Below are 14,516 nucleotides of genomic sequence, written 5' to 3' on the forward strand. Positions count from 1 at the left end.
AATCACTTAGCTCCCCAGAGAAAGTGTAACAAGGCAAGATCTCATTAGGATATTCAGTGGTGGGCTGCAGATCCCTTTTATGGTAAAGAACCCTGGAAATTTCCACCCCCCCCCTTTTTTTTCCTTTCCCTGTTAACTAATGCTTTAAATGTGGTGGCCCCGGTCCAGGGAAATAAAGGGGACAATAAAGTTTATCCTGCTCGCTTCACAGGGCCCCATGGACTCTCTGGGGTGCTGCCAATTTCCAGGGTCCCCAGGGCAGGGAGCAATGTATGTCCCAGGCCCCCCTCCCAATAGCACAGTAAGTCCGGCCGTGAGCTTGGAGCTCTGGGCTCTGGTAGCGAGAAGACACAGTGGATGTATTGGTTCAAGGGTCTGCTTTTTATTAGCCGGGAACTGTTGTAAATTTGGCCTTGAAGGGTGAGGAAAGGCTGCTCTCTGGCTCCCTGCGATGGTCTGGCCAAGAACCTTAGCGAACCTTCGCCTCCCACCTCTGATGATGCTAGCATGAGATAACGCATACTCCCGCCCACGTGTGTCTGCAGCCTCGCCCAGCAATTAACAGTGACTGAGCCTCCTTGGCGTCTGGGGCAGCTGCTGACAGACCCCAGAGAGGGGGTGAAATCCTTGTGGTGGGGACAGCTGGACCCGAGGAGGGAGGGTGTCTGGCACATGATGGTGCCGGGGAGCGTGTGTTTCTGGGCCTGGCCCTGTTCTAGGGTTGTCTTAGTTATCCACTGCTGTGTAACAGAGGATTACGCGTAAGCAGCTTGCACGCCTACCATTGCATGCTCAGCAGGGGCCCCCACTGCAGGTCAGGATGTTGGCAGGACTCGACGGGGGAAGAACCTGCCTCCAAGTTCATCACTGAATTCATTTGTCTGTGAACTGAGAGTTGCTATGAACATTTAGAGGCAAGCTTTCGTGTGGACGTCTGCTTTTGTCTCTCTGGGATACCTGCCTAGGAGTGGAGTCGCTGGGTCCTGTGACGACTCTGTGTCTCTGGATCTTGACGAACTGCCAGGCCGTCTCCAAAGCAGCTGCACGAGTTTGCAGCCCCACCAGCAGCATGTAAGGGTTCGTGTAGTATTTCAACACTTAATAATCACGCGGGTGTCGCTTTTAAAGATGGATTCCCCACTTCCTCTTGAAAGATCAGGCCTGGTGGGATGGAGCCAGCTTCCCTCCACACGGCGCCGGGTGGACTGGTGCTGCCCGCCTCCCCTCCCCAACCCCCAGTCTCACCTACCCTGTACCTCCTTCCTGTCCCCCCTCCCTTTCCAAACCTGCTCTCTTTGAAGGTCTAGTTCAGGACAGTTCTACCTGCTCCAGGAAGCCTGCCTGGATTTTCCCAGTCCTTGGGGAGTTCTATTCTCCAGCTCCTGCAGTCTTTGTCATCTGCACCCACTCCCACCCGAAAGTATTCTCTTCTGCCATCCGCTGCTCTCTGCTTAAAGGCTATGTCCCTGGTTGTTTTGGAACAGCCAAGTCTTCTCCCAACTGCTAGGGTTCAAATCCAGGCACCTCCAATTACTGCAGCCACTTGTCCCCTTGCGTCTCCGTGCTTTCTTCCCTGGAAGATTAACTGTAGCGCATAGTAGGTGCTCAGTCACGGCATCCTCATGTCCCATCCGGGGAGCCGGGAGGCATCGCCAGCCACCTCCCCGTGCTCCGGGAGGAGGAGCAGGGCGGGGGTGGGCCACACCCCTTTCTCCTTTGCACCAGCGCACAGCAGGGTCAAGGCCAGGGCAATGCCAGCCTGCCCCCAGGGGTTTGGAGAACACTGCCCACTTTGACCTGGTGCCACCCCGCAGACAGTCCCCGGGGTTGGCTTGGCGAGTCATCCTGTGACTAATGGGGACACAGCAGCCCTGCGTCTGGCAAGAGTTTCCCCGAGTGGTGATGGCAGGGTTTGCCAGAGCAGTGAAAACCCTACGGAGTGGGGTCTACAGGGGCTCCAGGCTCCCCGCCGTGCGGTGGGCCCCCAGCCCTAAGCAGGCCAGGAGTGGATGAAGTGTGCCGGGGCCAGGCGCCACCCCCTCCTGGCTCCAGCCTAAGCTGCCAGCACCCCTGTGGGATTTGTGGGGGCCGTGGTCAGGGCAGCGTCACCATATGGATCCCATAAATTAAAGCACTCCCGGAAACAAATGGTAAATGTACCCGTCTCTCGCGTGTGGGGCTGGCGGAGCCTGGATGGAGCACCATCCATCTCTCTCAGGCACTTTGCTTTTATAGCCCTAATCCTTGGAAAAACGGGATCAACGCGAAGTTGTTCTCTGACAGCCATGCAGTCCCAGAGCTTGTAATCGGGGAGTGGGGGGTCGCCAGGCCCCGGGACCAGCCCCCAGGGAGCTGCCAGGGTTTCAGGCCTAGGAGCCCAGGATGTGAACCTGTGTCAGCCCTGCCTCGGCAGCTCTGTGACCTCAGGCTCCCACCACCCCTCTCTGAGCCCCAGTCCCCTGCGCCCCTGTGGACCGGGGGCAGAGTGACTGGCCGGGACGGTGGGTGCCGGGGTGGGGCAGGGGGTAGAGAGGTAGTGTCTAATGAGTATGGAGTTTCCATTTGGGCTGATGAGAAAGTTCTGGAAATGGATCTGGGGGATGGTTGCACACATGTTTGGACTTCCCGCCACTGAGTTGCATCCTTAAAATGGCCTAGATGGTAAATTTTTTGTTATGTAACCCACTCCAGTGTTCTTGCCTGGGAAATCCCACGGACAGAGGAGCCTGGTGGGCTACAGTCCCTGGCGTCGCAGAGTTGCACCCGACTTAGCGAGTAATCAGCAAGCAACAGCGACATATTTTACTATACAATATTTTTTAAAAACACAGGGCAAGGGTGGGGGATAGGATGACCACCCTGCGGGGAGAACTGAAGATTAGCTAGAGTGGTCATTACACGTGTGACCAGCTGGTAGTTGTCACAGAGGCCTGTGCAGAGCGGAGGTGCCCAGGAGGCAGTGGGTCCTGGGGGTGGACCCCCAGCGCCTGGGGGTCAGCCTGGTGTCCCTGGGCAGCATTTGCTGGATGAGGAAGACACTCTGGCTCCCAGATCCAGCCACACCAGGTCTCTGACAGCGACGCCAGGCCACTGTGGGCGAGAGGCGATACCCAGCACCCTGGGGCATCTCCAAGCAGACGTGCCCAAGACTCACCACGTCCCCCTCCTGTTCTTCCAGGTCACATCTGCATCTCTCGAGACGTCGACAGCTACCCACGCTCCCGCCCGGGAGCCTGAGCCTCGGCCAGGTGCCCCAGCAGAGAGCCTGCCCAGGGGCCCCAGGGCCGGCCAGGAGCAGGGGCCAGCCCGGTGTCAGCAGAGCAGCCTGGACGGGGCCGGACCGGACCTCGCAGGCACAGGTAGGTGCCAGCATTTCACCATCTCTGTCTACTGGAGTGGATCCGGCAGCTCCTGGAAGCCAGAAGCCTCCCCAGAAGTTGGGGTGCAGACTCCCACCCCAGGGTCGCCACATTTTAGTGGGGAGCCAGGAGGCTGGGTCTCTCTGACTCGAGTTTGATCGTTTCCCTCTCTCTCGTTGTCAATTCACAAACAGCCTTTGTTGGTTTCTTTTTTTATCTCTGCATTCCATTGTGTTCACTCATTCATTTAAAAAATAGCATAATGGATCTATCTCCATGAGCCACCAGACCCTGCCCTAGAACTCTCCATCTACCTGGATGCCCCGTCGCCCCAGAGCAACCTGCCAGGATCGCGTCTGCTCTTCCGCCGCACCTGTGTTTGCCTGGCAGCCCGTGGCCGGGTGTCTGGGGCGTGAGCCTTGTCTCGGGGCCTGCGCGGCCCTGCAAGGCCGCCTGTTGTCACAGCTGCCGTCCCGCTCCATTTCACGTCGTGTGCCGCGTGATGTCCAGCTGCCCGGTGTGGCGGCTCGCCCACCCTCCTGCCGCGGGGGCACGCCGCTCACGTCCAGGCACGTGGCTCCCAGTGTAGCCTCATTTGGGGCAGAGGGAACGAGGGGGTCCGGCCGTGGGAGGTGCTGCCTGGCGTTTTCCGGCATGGGCGTTCACTCCCACCCCCTCCAGCCACCAAGACCCTGTCCCCGCCATCCCTACTCTGTTGGACGCGTTGCTTTCCCCAGTGATGGAGAGGCTGGCCCCAAGTTGGTTGTTGGGCCTGTGAGCGTGGAGTCCTGAGGCATTTGTTGTGTGGCCCGTGGGCCCTGGAATGGGAATGGTGAGTGGACACCTGTGTTCTTACCTAGGGAGGGCCGTGCAGCAGCCCCTTAGGCCAAGACCCCGCGGGGTGGCTCCCTGGGTGTGTTGTGCCCCTAAGAGGACCAACACTTAACAGCCCCCAGCCCAGCCTTCCCTGTTGCTGGGCCACTGCGGGGGCAGCTGGTGGAAAATGCTGCTTGTCAGCGAGTGGGGCAGCCAGCTCGTGGTGCTGGGGTCCTGGGACTCCATCTCCAGGATGCCCCCAGGCAACCACCTCTTGCTTTCTGCAGTGTGGACTCAGCAAGGGAAGGAGCTGGCCGACGGGCTGATGGGCCACCAGCCCTCCGGGGGGCGTCCAGCCCTTGGCAGAGGGGGACGGGGTGTCTGGCAGCAAAGGGGACTGCAGGTGGTGGGCAGGGACGCCTGGGACAAGCGTCTCCTTGCACTGTGCCTCGGTTTCCTCATCTGAGGAATGGGCGGGAAGGCCAGTGGGAGTGCCCGGCTCACCAGCCGGTGTGAGAATGGCAGGTCCAGTGCGGTCCTGGCGCCCCCTCCCCTGAGAGCCCGGCGTCCTGGCTGGTGTCAGAGCTGTTGCTTGTAACTCCTATTCGCCCCGCTGGCGCCTCCTCCAGGCAGCCCAGAGCATCCCTGAGGATGCTGTCCCAGCCCGCCCTGAGCTCTGGGTGATAAGCTGCACAGCCATGACCCTCAAGGACCTCCCTGCCCCGCTGGGCACACACGAGGCCCTGCCCCCCTGCCCTGGGGCCCCTGGGGCAGGGCAGGAGCACAAGACCCACGCCGGCCAGCTGCTCCCCTGTCAGGCGGCAGCCCTGCCGGCGGCCGGGGGGATAGGGGACACGCAGCTCACAGCTGGAGACCCGCCAGGCAGCGCCCGCCCGCAGGCAGCCCCTCCCGGGGAGGCCGCTGCTTGGAAACGTGACAGTGACTAATGGTTTATTACACACCTGCCACCTCGCATCGGGCCGCGCGCACGGCCCCCGGGTCCAGCTGTGCACCGCCAGCTGGCCGGCGGGGCGGGAGCAGGGGCGTGCGCCTACAGACACATGGACACGCTGCGTGGGGACGCGCGGGGGACACGCACAGACCTGGCAGGCGCACCAGGCACGAGGGTGCGTGTGCAATACACACAGGCACACGCACACACGGCCCCGTTGCGCCCCCTCCCCAGAGCTCCTCGCCCCTCCCGTCTCCCCACTGTCCCTCCGGCTCCCTCCGTGGTGGTGGGCTCCAGCCCCCTCCCCTGTGCTGGCCGGGGCAGGGGCCTTTCTCAGCGGGCCGGGTGGCTGTGGGCAGGTTGGGGAGCTGTGTCCCTTGCCTTGGGGGGCAACTGTCCACTGTCGCTCTCTGAGCCCCAGTTCCCTGCACGTGTGGGGACAGCGGCCCTTGCCGGGACGGGAAGCCGTTACACCGCCGCCGCCCTGGTGCTGGGCTGGGGGGCTGGAGGCCGCGCGCCCCGGGGACAGGCATGGCCCAGCCGCCTGCGTCCCTCCCAGATTCAGGGGGAGCTGTGTCGTTGTCAGGCACTGCATCTGGAAGGCCCGCCTGGGGGGTGCTCGCTGGCTGGCTGCTGGAGAACAGCTCTGGGGCTGCAGGGGCAGCGGGGACCCCCGGGGCTGGGCTTCTTCCTGGCAGGCAAGGCACGGACCTTGGGTGGACCAAGCTGGGGGGAGAAGGGCGCTGTCCCAACCTCACAGCGAGGTGGCTGTCCTTGAAGGTGGCGACCCCCCACCAGCCCCAGCTCCTTCCAGTATTCTTAAGCCTTTAGTCAAAGCAAAGTCCATCTCTCACGCACCACTCGCAGGCAGCACAGAATCCAGCCAGAGGTCACTCGGAATCCATCAGCAGCCACGGGGACGGCGTTCCTGAGCAGTGGTCTCTGTGTGGGCGAGGGGCAGCACTGTCTGGTGACAGGTGAGGGAGTAACTGGAGTCTAGGCCCAGCATCCCTCCACAGAGCTTCCGCCAGGCTCAGAACCTTCCAGAGCTGCTGAGCAGGCGTGAGGTTGTAGCAGCGAAACCTCCCTGGCTACAGTTCAAGGTAGAGTCAGGGGCCTAGGAGGAGCCCCCAGGGGCCCCCAGGGCTGCCGGGCAAGGCTCCACAGGCTGCCTGCCACACGGCTCCAGGGCCGCCCCTCTGGGCGCAGGCTCCCCGCGTGGCCTCAGGGCTGCCTTGCCGCCCAGCTGAGCGGTGGCCCTGTGTTCTGCCCCGTGGGCCCTTGGACATCCTCTCTGAGCTCTGGAGTGGCATCTAAAGTGGCAGATATCGTCTTCATTGGTAGACGTGGTTGAAGCTGCAGACCCAACTGATGGATTTGTGGGGGGGGGGTGGCAGTCACCAAAAGCCGGAGCAAGGTGGACTCCGCCATCATGGCTCTGCTCCTGCTGTCGTTCAGTCACTCAGCCAACTGGACTTCCCAATGAACTATCTCCTGTAGTTTGTTCAAACTCATGTCCATCGAGTTAGTGATGCCATCCAACCATCTCACCCTCTGCCTCCCCTTCTCCTCCTGCCTTCAATCTTTCCCAGCATCAGAGTCTTTTTCCAGTGAATCAGCTCTTCGCATAAGGTAGCCAAAGTATTGGAGCTTAAACTTCCACATCAGTCTTTCTGGTGAATATTCAGGGTTGATTTCTCTTAGGATTGACTGGTTTGATCTTCTTGCAGTCCAAGGAACTCTCAAGAGTCTTCTCCAGCACCTGAATTCAAAAACCATCAGTTCTTTGGCGCTCAGCCTTCTTTATGGTCCAGCTCTCACATCTGTATATGACTACTGGAAAAACCGTAGTTTTGACTCTACGGACCTTTGTTGGCAAAGCGAGGTCTCTGCTTTTTAAAATGCTGTCTAGGTTTGTCCCCTGGGCTCCTGCCTTTCCTCCAGTCACATCAGGGTGCTGGGGTCCGCCAGCCCTGAGGGGTGGTCTGCAGGCTTCTGTCCTATCAGACCCCTGCCACCCTACTCCCACCCAGAAAGCCTCCATCCTCATGTGTGCTTGCCCCTGGCTTTGGGGGACCCCTGGCCCGGTAGAGAGGGGTGGGCAGGAGCAGGTCTGGCCAGCGGAGTAGGAGCGTATGTGGGAGATGCAGTGCATCCTCTGTCTCCAACCTGGGCCAGCCCAGGACCCCTCCATTCACCTACTCTGGTCCCATGACGGGAGTCTGGGAAGAGTTTGGGGTTGGTGTCTACTGCTGCTTAGTGGCTTAAAAAAATACATGTTGTGCTCTGCTCCAGTCGCATCCGACTCTTTGCGACCCCGTGGACTGTAGCCCACCAGCCTTCTCTGTCCCTGGGGATTTTCCAGGCAAGAATACTGGAGTGGATTGCCATGCCCTCCTCCAGGGGAATCTTCCCAACCTAGGAATGGAACCCCGTTCTCCCGCATTGCCGGTGGATTCTTTACCATCTGAGCCACCAGGGAAGCCCTGGGTTTAAATACAATCAGTATTTGTTGGGTGTGGGCCTCTCTTAAGCGTTCGGGTCCGGCCTGGCACATCCTAGATCCGCATCCTGCCTCTGCCCCTTCCGAGCCCCTGGTTCCAGGCACAACTTCTCCGTGCCCCGGCTCCCCCGCGAGTGCCGTGAGACCCTAGGTGACCCACATCCGTCGCCAAGCACCATGCCTGACGCTCAGGGATGCGGGGGCTGGCGGGGCCCTGCGAGGAGGGCCAGCTGGTGCCCGCCGGGGTCCTGGCCCTGCTGCGGCTCTTGTCGCTCCTTCGTTGGGCGGATGGACTCCCGGCCAGCGAGGTTAGGCCTCCGCAGCCAGGAAGGCAGGGCCTCGGCTTGGGTACTTGGCTCGGGCCCCAAGACGTCCTTGGCAGGCCTCGCCTGGAGCGGGTGCTGGTGCTGAGTGCTCTGGCGGGAGGCACTGGGTGGATCCTGTTCTCTGCAGCCAAGCGGCAGCTGCTTGGAGGGCAGGGGGGCCGGGCTTGGCTGCAGCCCCCAGCCCCCGCGCCGGCTCCACAGGGAGACGCTCTGCGCCGCAGCAGTATGTCCCTGCTCCTGCCGACCGCTCTCTTCCTTTGTTCATCTCCAGCTGAGCTGGGATCCAAAGTCTGTTTTCTCTCCAACCAGAGACTGTTTATCTTCTCAGGAACTTACTGTTCCCTGGGGAGCACGGAGCTTGCAAGTCGAGGCAGGAGGCAGAGAAGCCCAGGCAGCCCAGAGGCTCTGGGCTTTTTGGTAACCCCTCCCCAGGAGCCTCTGAGTGTTTAGAGGGGGCTCGCGGGGCTGGGCCCCGGGCCTCTCCCCGCTCGCCAGGCTCTGCTTGCTTTCAGCTGGTCCCTTGGCCAGGGTGCGACTTGGTGGGTCCTTGTCACTGATTCAGATTTCTGTGACATGGAAAAGAAAGGAGAACTTGGGCAATTTCATGAAATGATGAACTAAGCGTTGCCTTCACCAAAGTTCAAAACGGCACAAAGATAAAAGCAACTCTTTTGACCTGGCAAAATTGCTGTCAAGTGGGTCTGTTTGCCCTGATATCTATTTTCCTTCCAAGTAAGTCTGTGATCAAGATTTCAGGGTAGAATAAAGGAGATCCAGCTGAGCCGTAGACATGGCCATTCTGAGACCCAGGTGGGGTATCACGGGGGCAGTGTTGGGGACCCCAAGGAGCTAAAAACAGCACAGACCACCTCTCCAGGGCTCCTGCGCTTGGGGCCCGCCTGTCTGCCGTCCTGGCCGTGTCCTCCACCCACTCACCACCCTGCTTTTGCCAAGACTGGGATTAAGCTGGTAGGTAAGCCGGCACTCGGGGGACCTTGGCTCACCGTATCGATGTAACAGGCTACAAGAGCGCTGTGTGTAAGACTCCCCCTGCGTCCATACCAGCTCTCACCCACAACCTTCTAATTTAGACGCAAAAGCCGTTTGAAAAACAGACATCTCTCCAACAGACCTTTGCTCGTGTGTCTAACCGTGGTTGCCTGTTCTCACATCTGTCTCCACCTCTAGGCTGCCGTTCCTGTGAGTGCATTTGTTCACAAGTGTTTGTTGAGCACCTACTGTGTGTCAAAGACTGTGCCAGGTAGCATGTGTGATGCCAGGCGGGGACAGGTTCCATGAAGCAAAATAGGGCAGAAGAACACAGAGATGAAGCTTGTGACTGGAGGCGGGCTGGTCCCAGAAGGCCCTGCCGAGGAGAAGACCCTGGGCAGAGTCCCAGCCACAGGAAGCCCAAGTGCGCAGCCCCGAGGCTGCCCGCTCGCCCGCTCCATGAAGACGGGGACACGTCTTACTGTCCTCTTTATGGCTCCAGCACCTGGCCCACTGCACAGGAGGTGCTCAGTCGATGTTTGTTGAGTGAACACAAGTTTCAAGTCGGCTGATGCTGGGGACCTGATGAGGGGAAGGTGAAGAGGAAGTCAGATTTTCATAGACATCGAGAGCGTGCGTTTACCCAAGCTTCCTGGCCCCAGGGTCGATGTTCCAAGCAGATCCTCATTCCATTCCAGGACTTTTCTTCCCTCTCCAGGGCTTTGCTCTGAAATACAAAATTCCAGAGACCACAGGCTGTTTGCTTTTCCCTGAGGTCTCCCAGTGCAGCCACATGGGGGACAAGGATACCTCACAGTCACCTGTGAGAGATTGGTCCTTTCTCCTCCCTGGACTCGGCTGACTCTAGGCAGGGGCTGTGAGCCCTCTGGATCAAACATGCAGCTGTTGTTCAGTTGCTCAGTCGTGCCTGAGTCTTTGAGACCCCATGGGCTGCAGCACGCCAGGCTTCCCTGTCCTTCACCATCTCCCGGAGCTTGCTCAAACTCATGTCCATTAAGTTGGTGATGCCATCCAACCATCTTGTCCTCTGTCATCCCCTTCTGCTCCTGCCTTCAATCTTTCCCACACAGAGAAGAGCGTTAATTGAGCAGCCATTGAATGTCAGGTGCTGTGAGGCTGGGAACAGTTGTCTTCCTAGCTGTGTTACTTTCCCGTGGCTGCTGTAACAGATATCCATGAACTTGGCAGTTCTATCACCTTACAGTCTGGAGGTCAGAGATCAGAGGCCTGACCCAGGTCTCACTGGGCTAAAATCAAGATGTCACAGGCCTGGTTCCTTCCAGAGGCTCCGGGGAAGAATGTGTCCTTCTGTTTCTGCTTCTGGAGGTGCCTGCATTCCTTGGCTTGCGGCCCCACGTCCCTCCAACCTCTTACTTCTGTCGTCAGATCTCCCGCCCTGCCTCCCTCTCACAGGGATCCTTGTGATCACACTGGGCCTGCCTGGGACATCGAGATTGAGCTCCCGTCTCAGGGTTGGCAGGCTTCTCAATCTCCCAGGTCCCTTTTGTCCTGTAAAGTGACATGTTACTTTTGTCTTGTAAAGTGAAGCATCAGGTGTTGGGGACGAGGCTTTGGCTGTCTTTGGGGACCACTCTTTGACCCCCACACCCGTCCCTGTTGCTGGTTGAGCTGGCCACGTGCTGCCCATGGGGCGTGGGGGCCATGCCCACAACTGAAGAACAGGCTGGCTGGTGAGGACTGCATGGGGATGTAGTGCTAACTCTGCACCACTTGGCTGGGGCTGGCCCCTCCGGCCTGGTAGCTGTGCTACGGGGGGTGCCTGACCCAGCAGGTGTGTGCTAAGTCACCCTGGGTAGGTCACCCTGCGGCAGTTCCCTCCTTGGAACAGAAGTGCAATGCTAGGACCTTTCTCCCAGGGATGTGGCATGAAGGTGACCTCAGTTACTAACCACTGTGTTTAGGATGCGGACGGGGGTGTTCCCACGCTGCCTGGGAGGGGCTGGATTGTCACCTGTACCAGGAGGTTCTGGGTGCAGCTTAGTGTTTGCCCAAGAGGTGACTGTGAACATGGCCTAAGCCATACTCCTCAGGGCGTCTGCAGCCACAGTCCCCCGGCCTTCTGCCCACCGCAGGCACAGGGAAGGGACTGACCCAGAGACCTGACAAGGCTCTGCCCCTCAGCCTCCCACCCTCACCCACCCCCAGCAAGCAACTTGTGGCACACCCTCTGGGCATGTCATGGGTGACCCTCTGGGCCCAGCTGGCCCCCTAAGGCAGCAGAGTCATGGCCTCACCCCCAACAGATGTCCAACCCTTCTTTTTCCAAACGCACCAAGATGGGCCCTAACAAAGCCAGCACAGAGCACCCGGAAGGGCTCTCGGGAGGAGGCAGCGCTTGAACTGGGCATCTGGACCTTGTAGGGAGGAGACCCTGGGAGCTGAGACCCCGATGACAGTAAGCTCCTCCCCTTCCCCTCCATCCTTCCTTCCTGCCCCCACGAGTCTCCCGCCACAGCGTCTCTGTGGGTCCCCGAGACCATAGCCTCTGCCCTTCCTCCCACCCGAGCTGGGCCGTCCTTGGCCCTTTCTCTCCAGGAATGCCCAGGGACAGGGGCGGCTCCTGCTGCCTGGAGGACACCACAGAGGTCCGGGGACCGGGAACCAGTGCAGGGCCTGGCACGGGGCAGGTGCTCGTGGGAGATGGCCGAGTGAGGGTGTGAATAAGCGAGGGCTGCCTCGGTGGGGCTGTGACCCCTTGGAGTCTGGGGGCGGCCCCGCTGCCCAGGGCAGAGGTCTCCATGTGCCAGGAATCCCTCGACCCCTAGGTCCTGCGGGAGTTGAACCGCGAGGGGCAGGCAGGAAGTGGCCGCCACCTTCCACCCTCTAGAGCACGGCTCCCGTCTGCAGCAGCTGGGGCATGAGCCGGCGGGGGGGAGGTTGGGGGCCGGGGGAGGGCGGCCGCGTGGTTGATCTGTGTCTCGCTGGGCAGCCCTGGCTTGCCGCCCTTGACCTCTTCGCTGGCGTCTCAGGACTCTGGTCCGGTCGGAGCCGGTCTGCAGACGCTGGGTAGGCTTCCTCTGCTGCTGCTGCCGCCTTGTCACCCCGCCCCCTCGGCCCCCCTCCCTGCAGGCTGAAGGGAGCTGCCCCTTGAGGGTCAGGCCGGGGGCCCAGGGGCAGGGAGAGCCCGCTCCCATGGACCCGAAGAGCCCCACGTGGCCGGCGCTGCTGCCGGGTGAGTCCTTGGGACGGCCCCATCTGGGAAGGGGGTTTCTGGGTCGGTGCCCAGACTCACAGGGTGGAAGGCCGAGATGGGGGAGCCGACGCTGAGCTGGGACTCGGTGAGGGGTGTGCGTCCTGGCTGCAGGGACACAGCGGTGTGTGTGGAACACAGCGTGACCCAGGGGAGAGACAGAGAGTCCCCAGGGGCTGGCCCAGTGGCCCCAGTCTGAGCTGGGGCCCAGGGGCAGGAGTTGGGATCATAACGAGGTGCAGCGGAGCTCCGCGGCGTGGCAGCAAGCACTGCAGCCCAGGGTCCCCCTGGTGCGTCCCCTCTGCCCCCATCGCGGCGGCTTCTCTGCCCAGCGTGCCATCACGGGGCCCAGGCTGGCGCGGGGCCTGGCGCTGGGCGCCCAAGGGTGTGCACAGGTGAGCCTGTGGTCCTCCCAGCTGTTGGAGGCGAAGCGCAGAGCTGGGTGGCTCAGAGAGGCACCGACTCCTACCGCCCCTTCCTGCAGAGGGGAAACCGAGGCTCACAGGAGGGCACATCCCTGCCGGGCGGCTCCTCTGGGCCTTCTCTGGGCACCCAGGGCCCCCTCCCCGTAGGACAAGCTGCCCCGCCTCCCAGTGCCGCAGATGCCCCGTGGCCTGGCACCTGCTTGTCCTGGCAGGACTAGGGCTGTCCCCAGCCTAGCGGAGGGTCTAGAACTCGGTGACTCATCTGCCAAGTCCCTTCCTGCTTCTGGAAATGAGAGGAAGATATGGCAGGAGGACCGGAAGAGGGGCCAGGCAGACCCAGGAGCGGAGGAGCGGGTGGAGGGGGCCAGGGCAGCGTCTGAGGAGGCGCCGGCGGGACCACAGGAGTGCTCGGAGCTCCCCGTCCCACACCAGGGGGGACGCACAGGCCCCTCCCCTCCCTCCTCCATCATGACCGCCTCTTGGCTCCTAGGACAGCAGGCAGGGCCCCGGGATGGGAGGTGGGGGCATGGACTTTAGTCATGACTCCCACCTCCCACCTTGGATTGAGTCTGACCACAGTAAGCGCACTGACAAAGAGGGCATGCCCCCGCTGCCCGCCCGTAGGCTGGGTGACTGCGAGGCAGCGGGCGCCCCAGCCTCGGCGGTGTGCAAGCAGGAGCCTCCCACCTACTGGGCAGGTCACGGAGGAGCAGAGGCCAGATGGGAGGGTCTTCCTACCACGCCTCAGTTCCAGGGCCCACCTCCTCCACGTGCCCGTCTGTGCAGCAAGGACCTCCTTTATACTGAGGCCCTTTGGCACCCGTGGCAGGCGCCCATTCAGCAAACCCCCCGCGTCCTGCGTGCCAGGGCCCTTCCTCCCCCGTGTTCCAGGCGAGCAGCCGGTGGTCCCTGGGCCGGTCAGCTGCGTGGCAGAGCTGGAATGAAAGTGAGGCGCAGAGCTCGGGTCCTGGGCCACCACACGGGGTAAGGCGTGTCCTCAGTCACAGGCGGCCCACCCCCATTTAGGAAAACGCTCCCTGAGCTTTGAGAAGTCCAGAAGGTTCGCCGGGGTCGCTGCAGGGCTTTGGCTGGGAAGACCTTGCTGGGAGGCCCCAGGTCCTCTGCCAGGCTGGGGACAGCCCCAGTCCTGTCTGGACAGGCAGGTGCCAGGCCACACGTGGTGATGGCTGGCAGGACAGCTTGTCCTCCCAGGGGGCAGGATGCTGGGTGCCTGGAGCAGGCCCTGGCCCAGCCTGCCTCATGGGTGCTGGGAGAGCAGCCAGGGGCCACTGGGGGCTTTGATCCCATCAGCCTGCCCAGACTCCAGCCCCTTCTTCATACCCTTGGCAGCCAGAGGGACCACATTTGCCTCAGGCCTTGCCCGTGACACTGCCCGGTACCCAGCATCTGCATTTCCTGGGATTCCTGGACCAGAACATCCCTAAACAAAGGAGCGGAGCTGTGCCCTGGCCTGTGGTGGGTGTGGGGTCTTGGAGGGCAGTGTGCTCCTTCCTCCAGGTGCAGCTCTGCTCCACCTCCTGCAGGAAGCCTTCAGGGATTGCTCTGTCCTCAGACCCTCACTTTTCCCTCAATATTATGTCTTTTTCTCAGCTCCATAGTGGGAAGGGAACTCTTACTTCACCCAGGTCTAAACCAGGGCATGTGTGAGAACACAGGTGGCACTGTTACCTCTTATGTGGGGACATTAGCTGAAAACCAGGACTGTCCCAGGCAAGCAGGGACATAGAGTAGCCTAGCTTATACCATGATTGTTGGCCATTTGGGGTCCTGACTTCTCTGGTTCTCTTTCTTGTCAAATAAGACAGACAGAAATGGAAAGGGGACAGGAGGGAAGGGAAAGAGTCAAAAGCACAGGTTCTTGTGTTGCTGCTTTTCAGCTGACCCTCAGCTTT

The 14,516-nt window shown here is 61.0% G+C and overlaps 2 protein-coding genes across 6 annotated transcripts in view; both read left to right on the forward strand.

The window, feature by feature from the left end:
- The window catches only part of GSE1 (Gse1 coiled-coil protein), a 392,831-nt gene that overhangs the window by 144,733 nt on the left and 233,582 nt on the right, over positions 1–14,516 (forward strand). For all 4 annotated transcript variants that reach the window (XM_055553933.1, XM_055553936.1, XM_055553935.1 and 1 more), the window contains exon 2: positions 3,179–3,359. In XM_055553933.1, coding sequence (XP_055409908.1) covers positions 3,179–3,359 — 181 coding nt within the window. The remainder of the gene's footprint in view (positions 1–3,178; positions 3,360–14,516) is intronic.
- IRF8 (interferon regulatory factor 8) overlaps positions 1–14,516 on the forward strand; it is a 558,308-nt gene that overhangs the window by 95,899 nt on the left and 447,893 nt on the right. The gene's annotated exons all lie outside the window — the stretch shown is intronic.

Source organism: Bubalus kerabau, chromosome 17 (genome assembly GCF_029407905.1).
Source record: "Bubalus kerabau isolate K-KA32 ecotype Philippines breed swamp buffalo chromosome 17, PCC_UOA_SB_1v2, whole genome shotgun sequence".
Taxonomy (NCBI): Eukaryota; Metazoa; Chordata; class Mammalia; order Artiodactyla; family Bovidae; genus Bubalus; species Bubalus kerabau.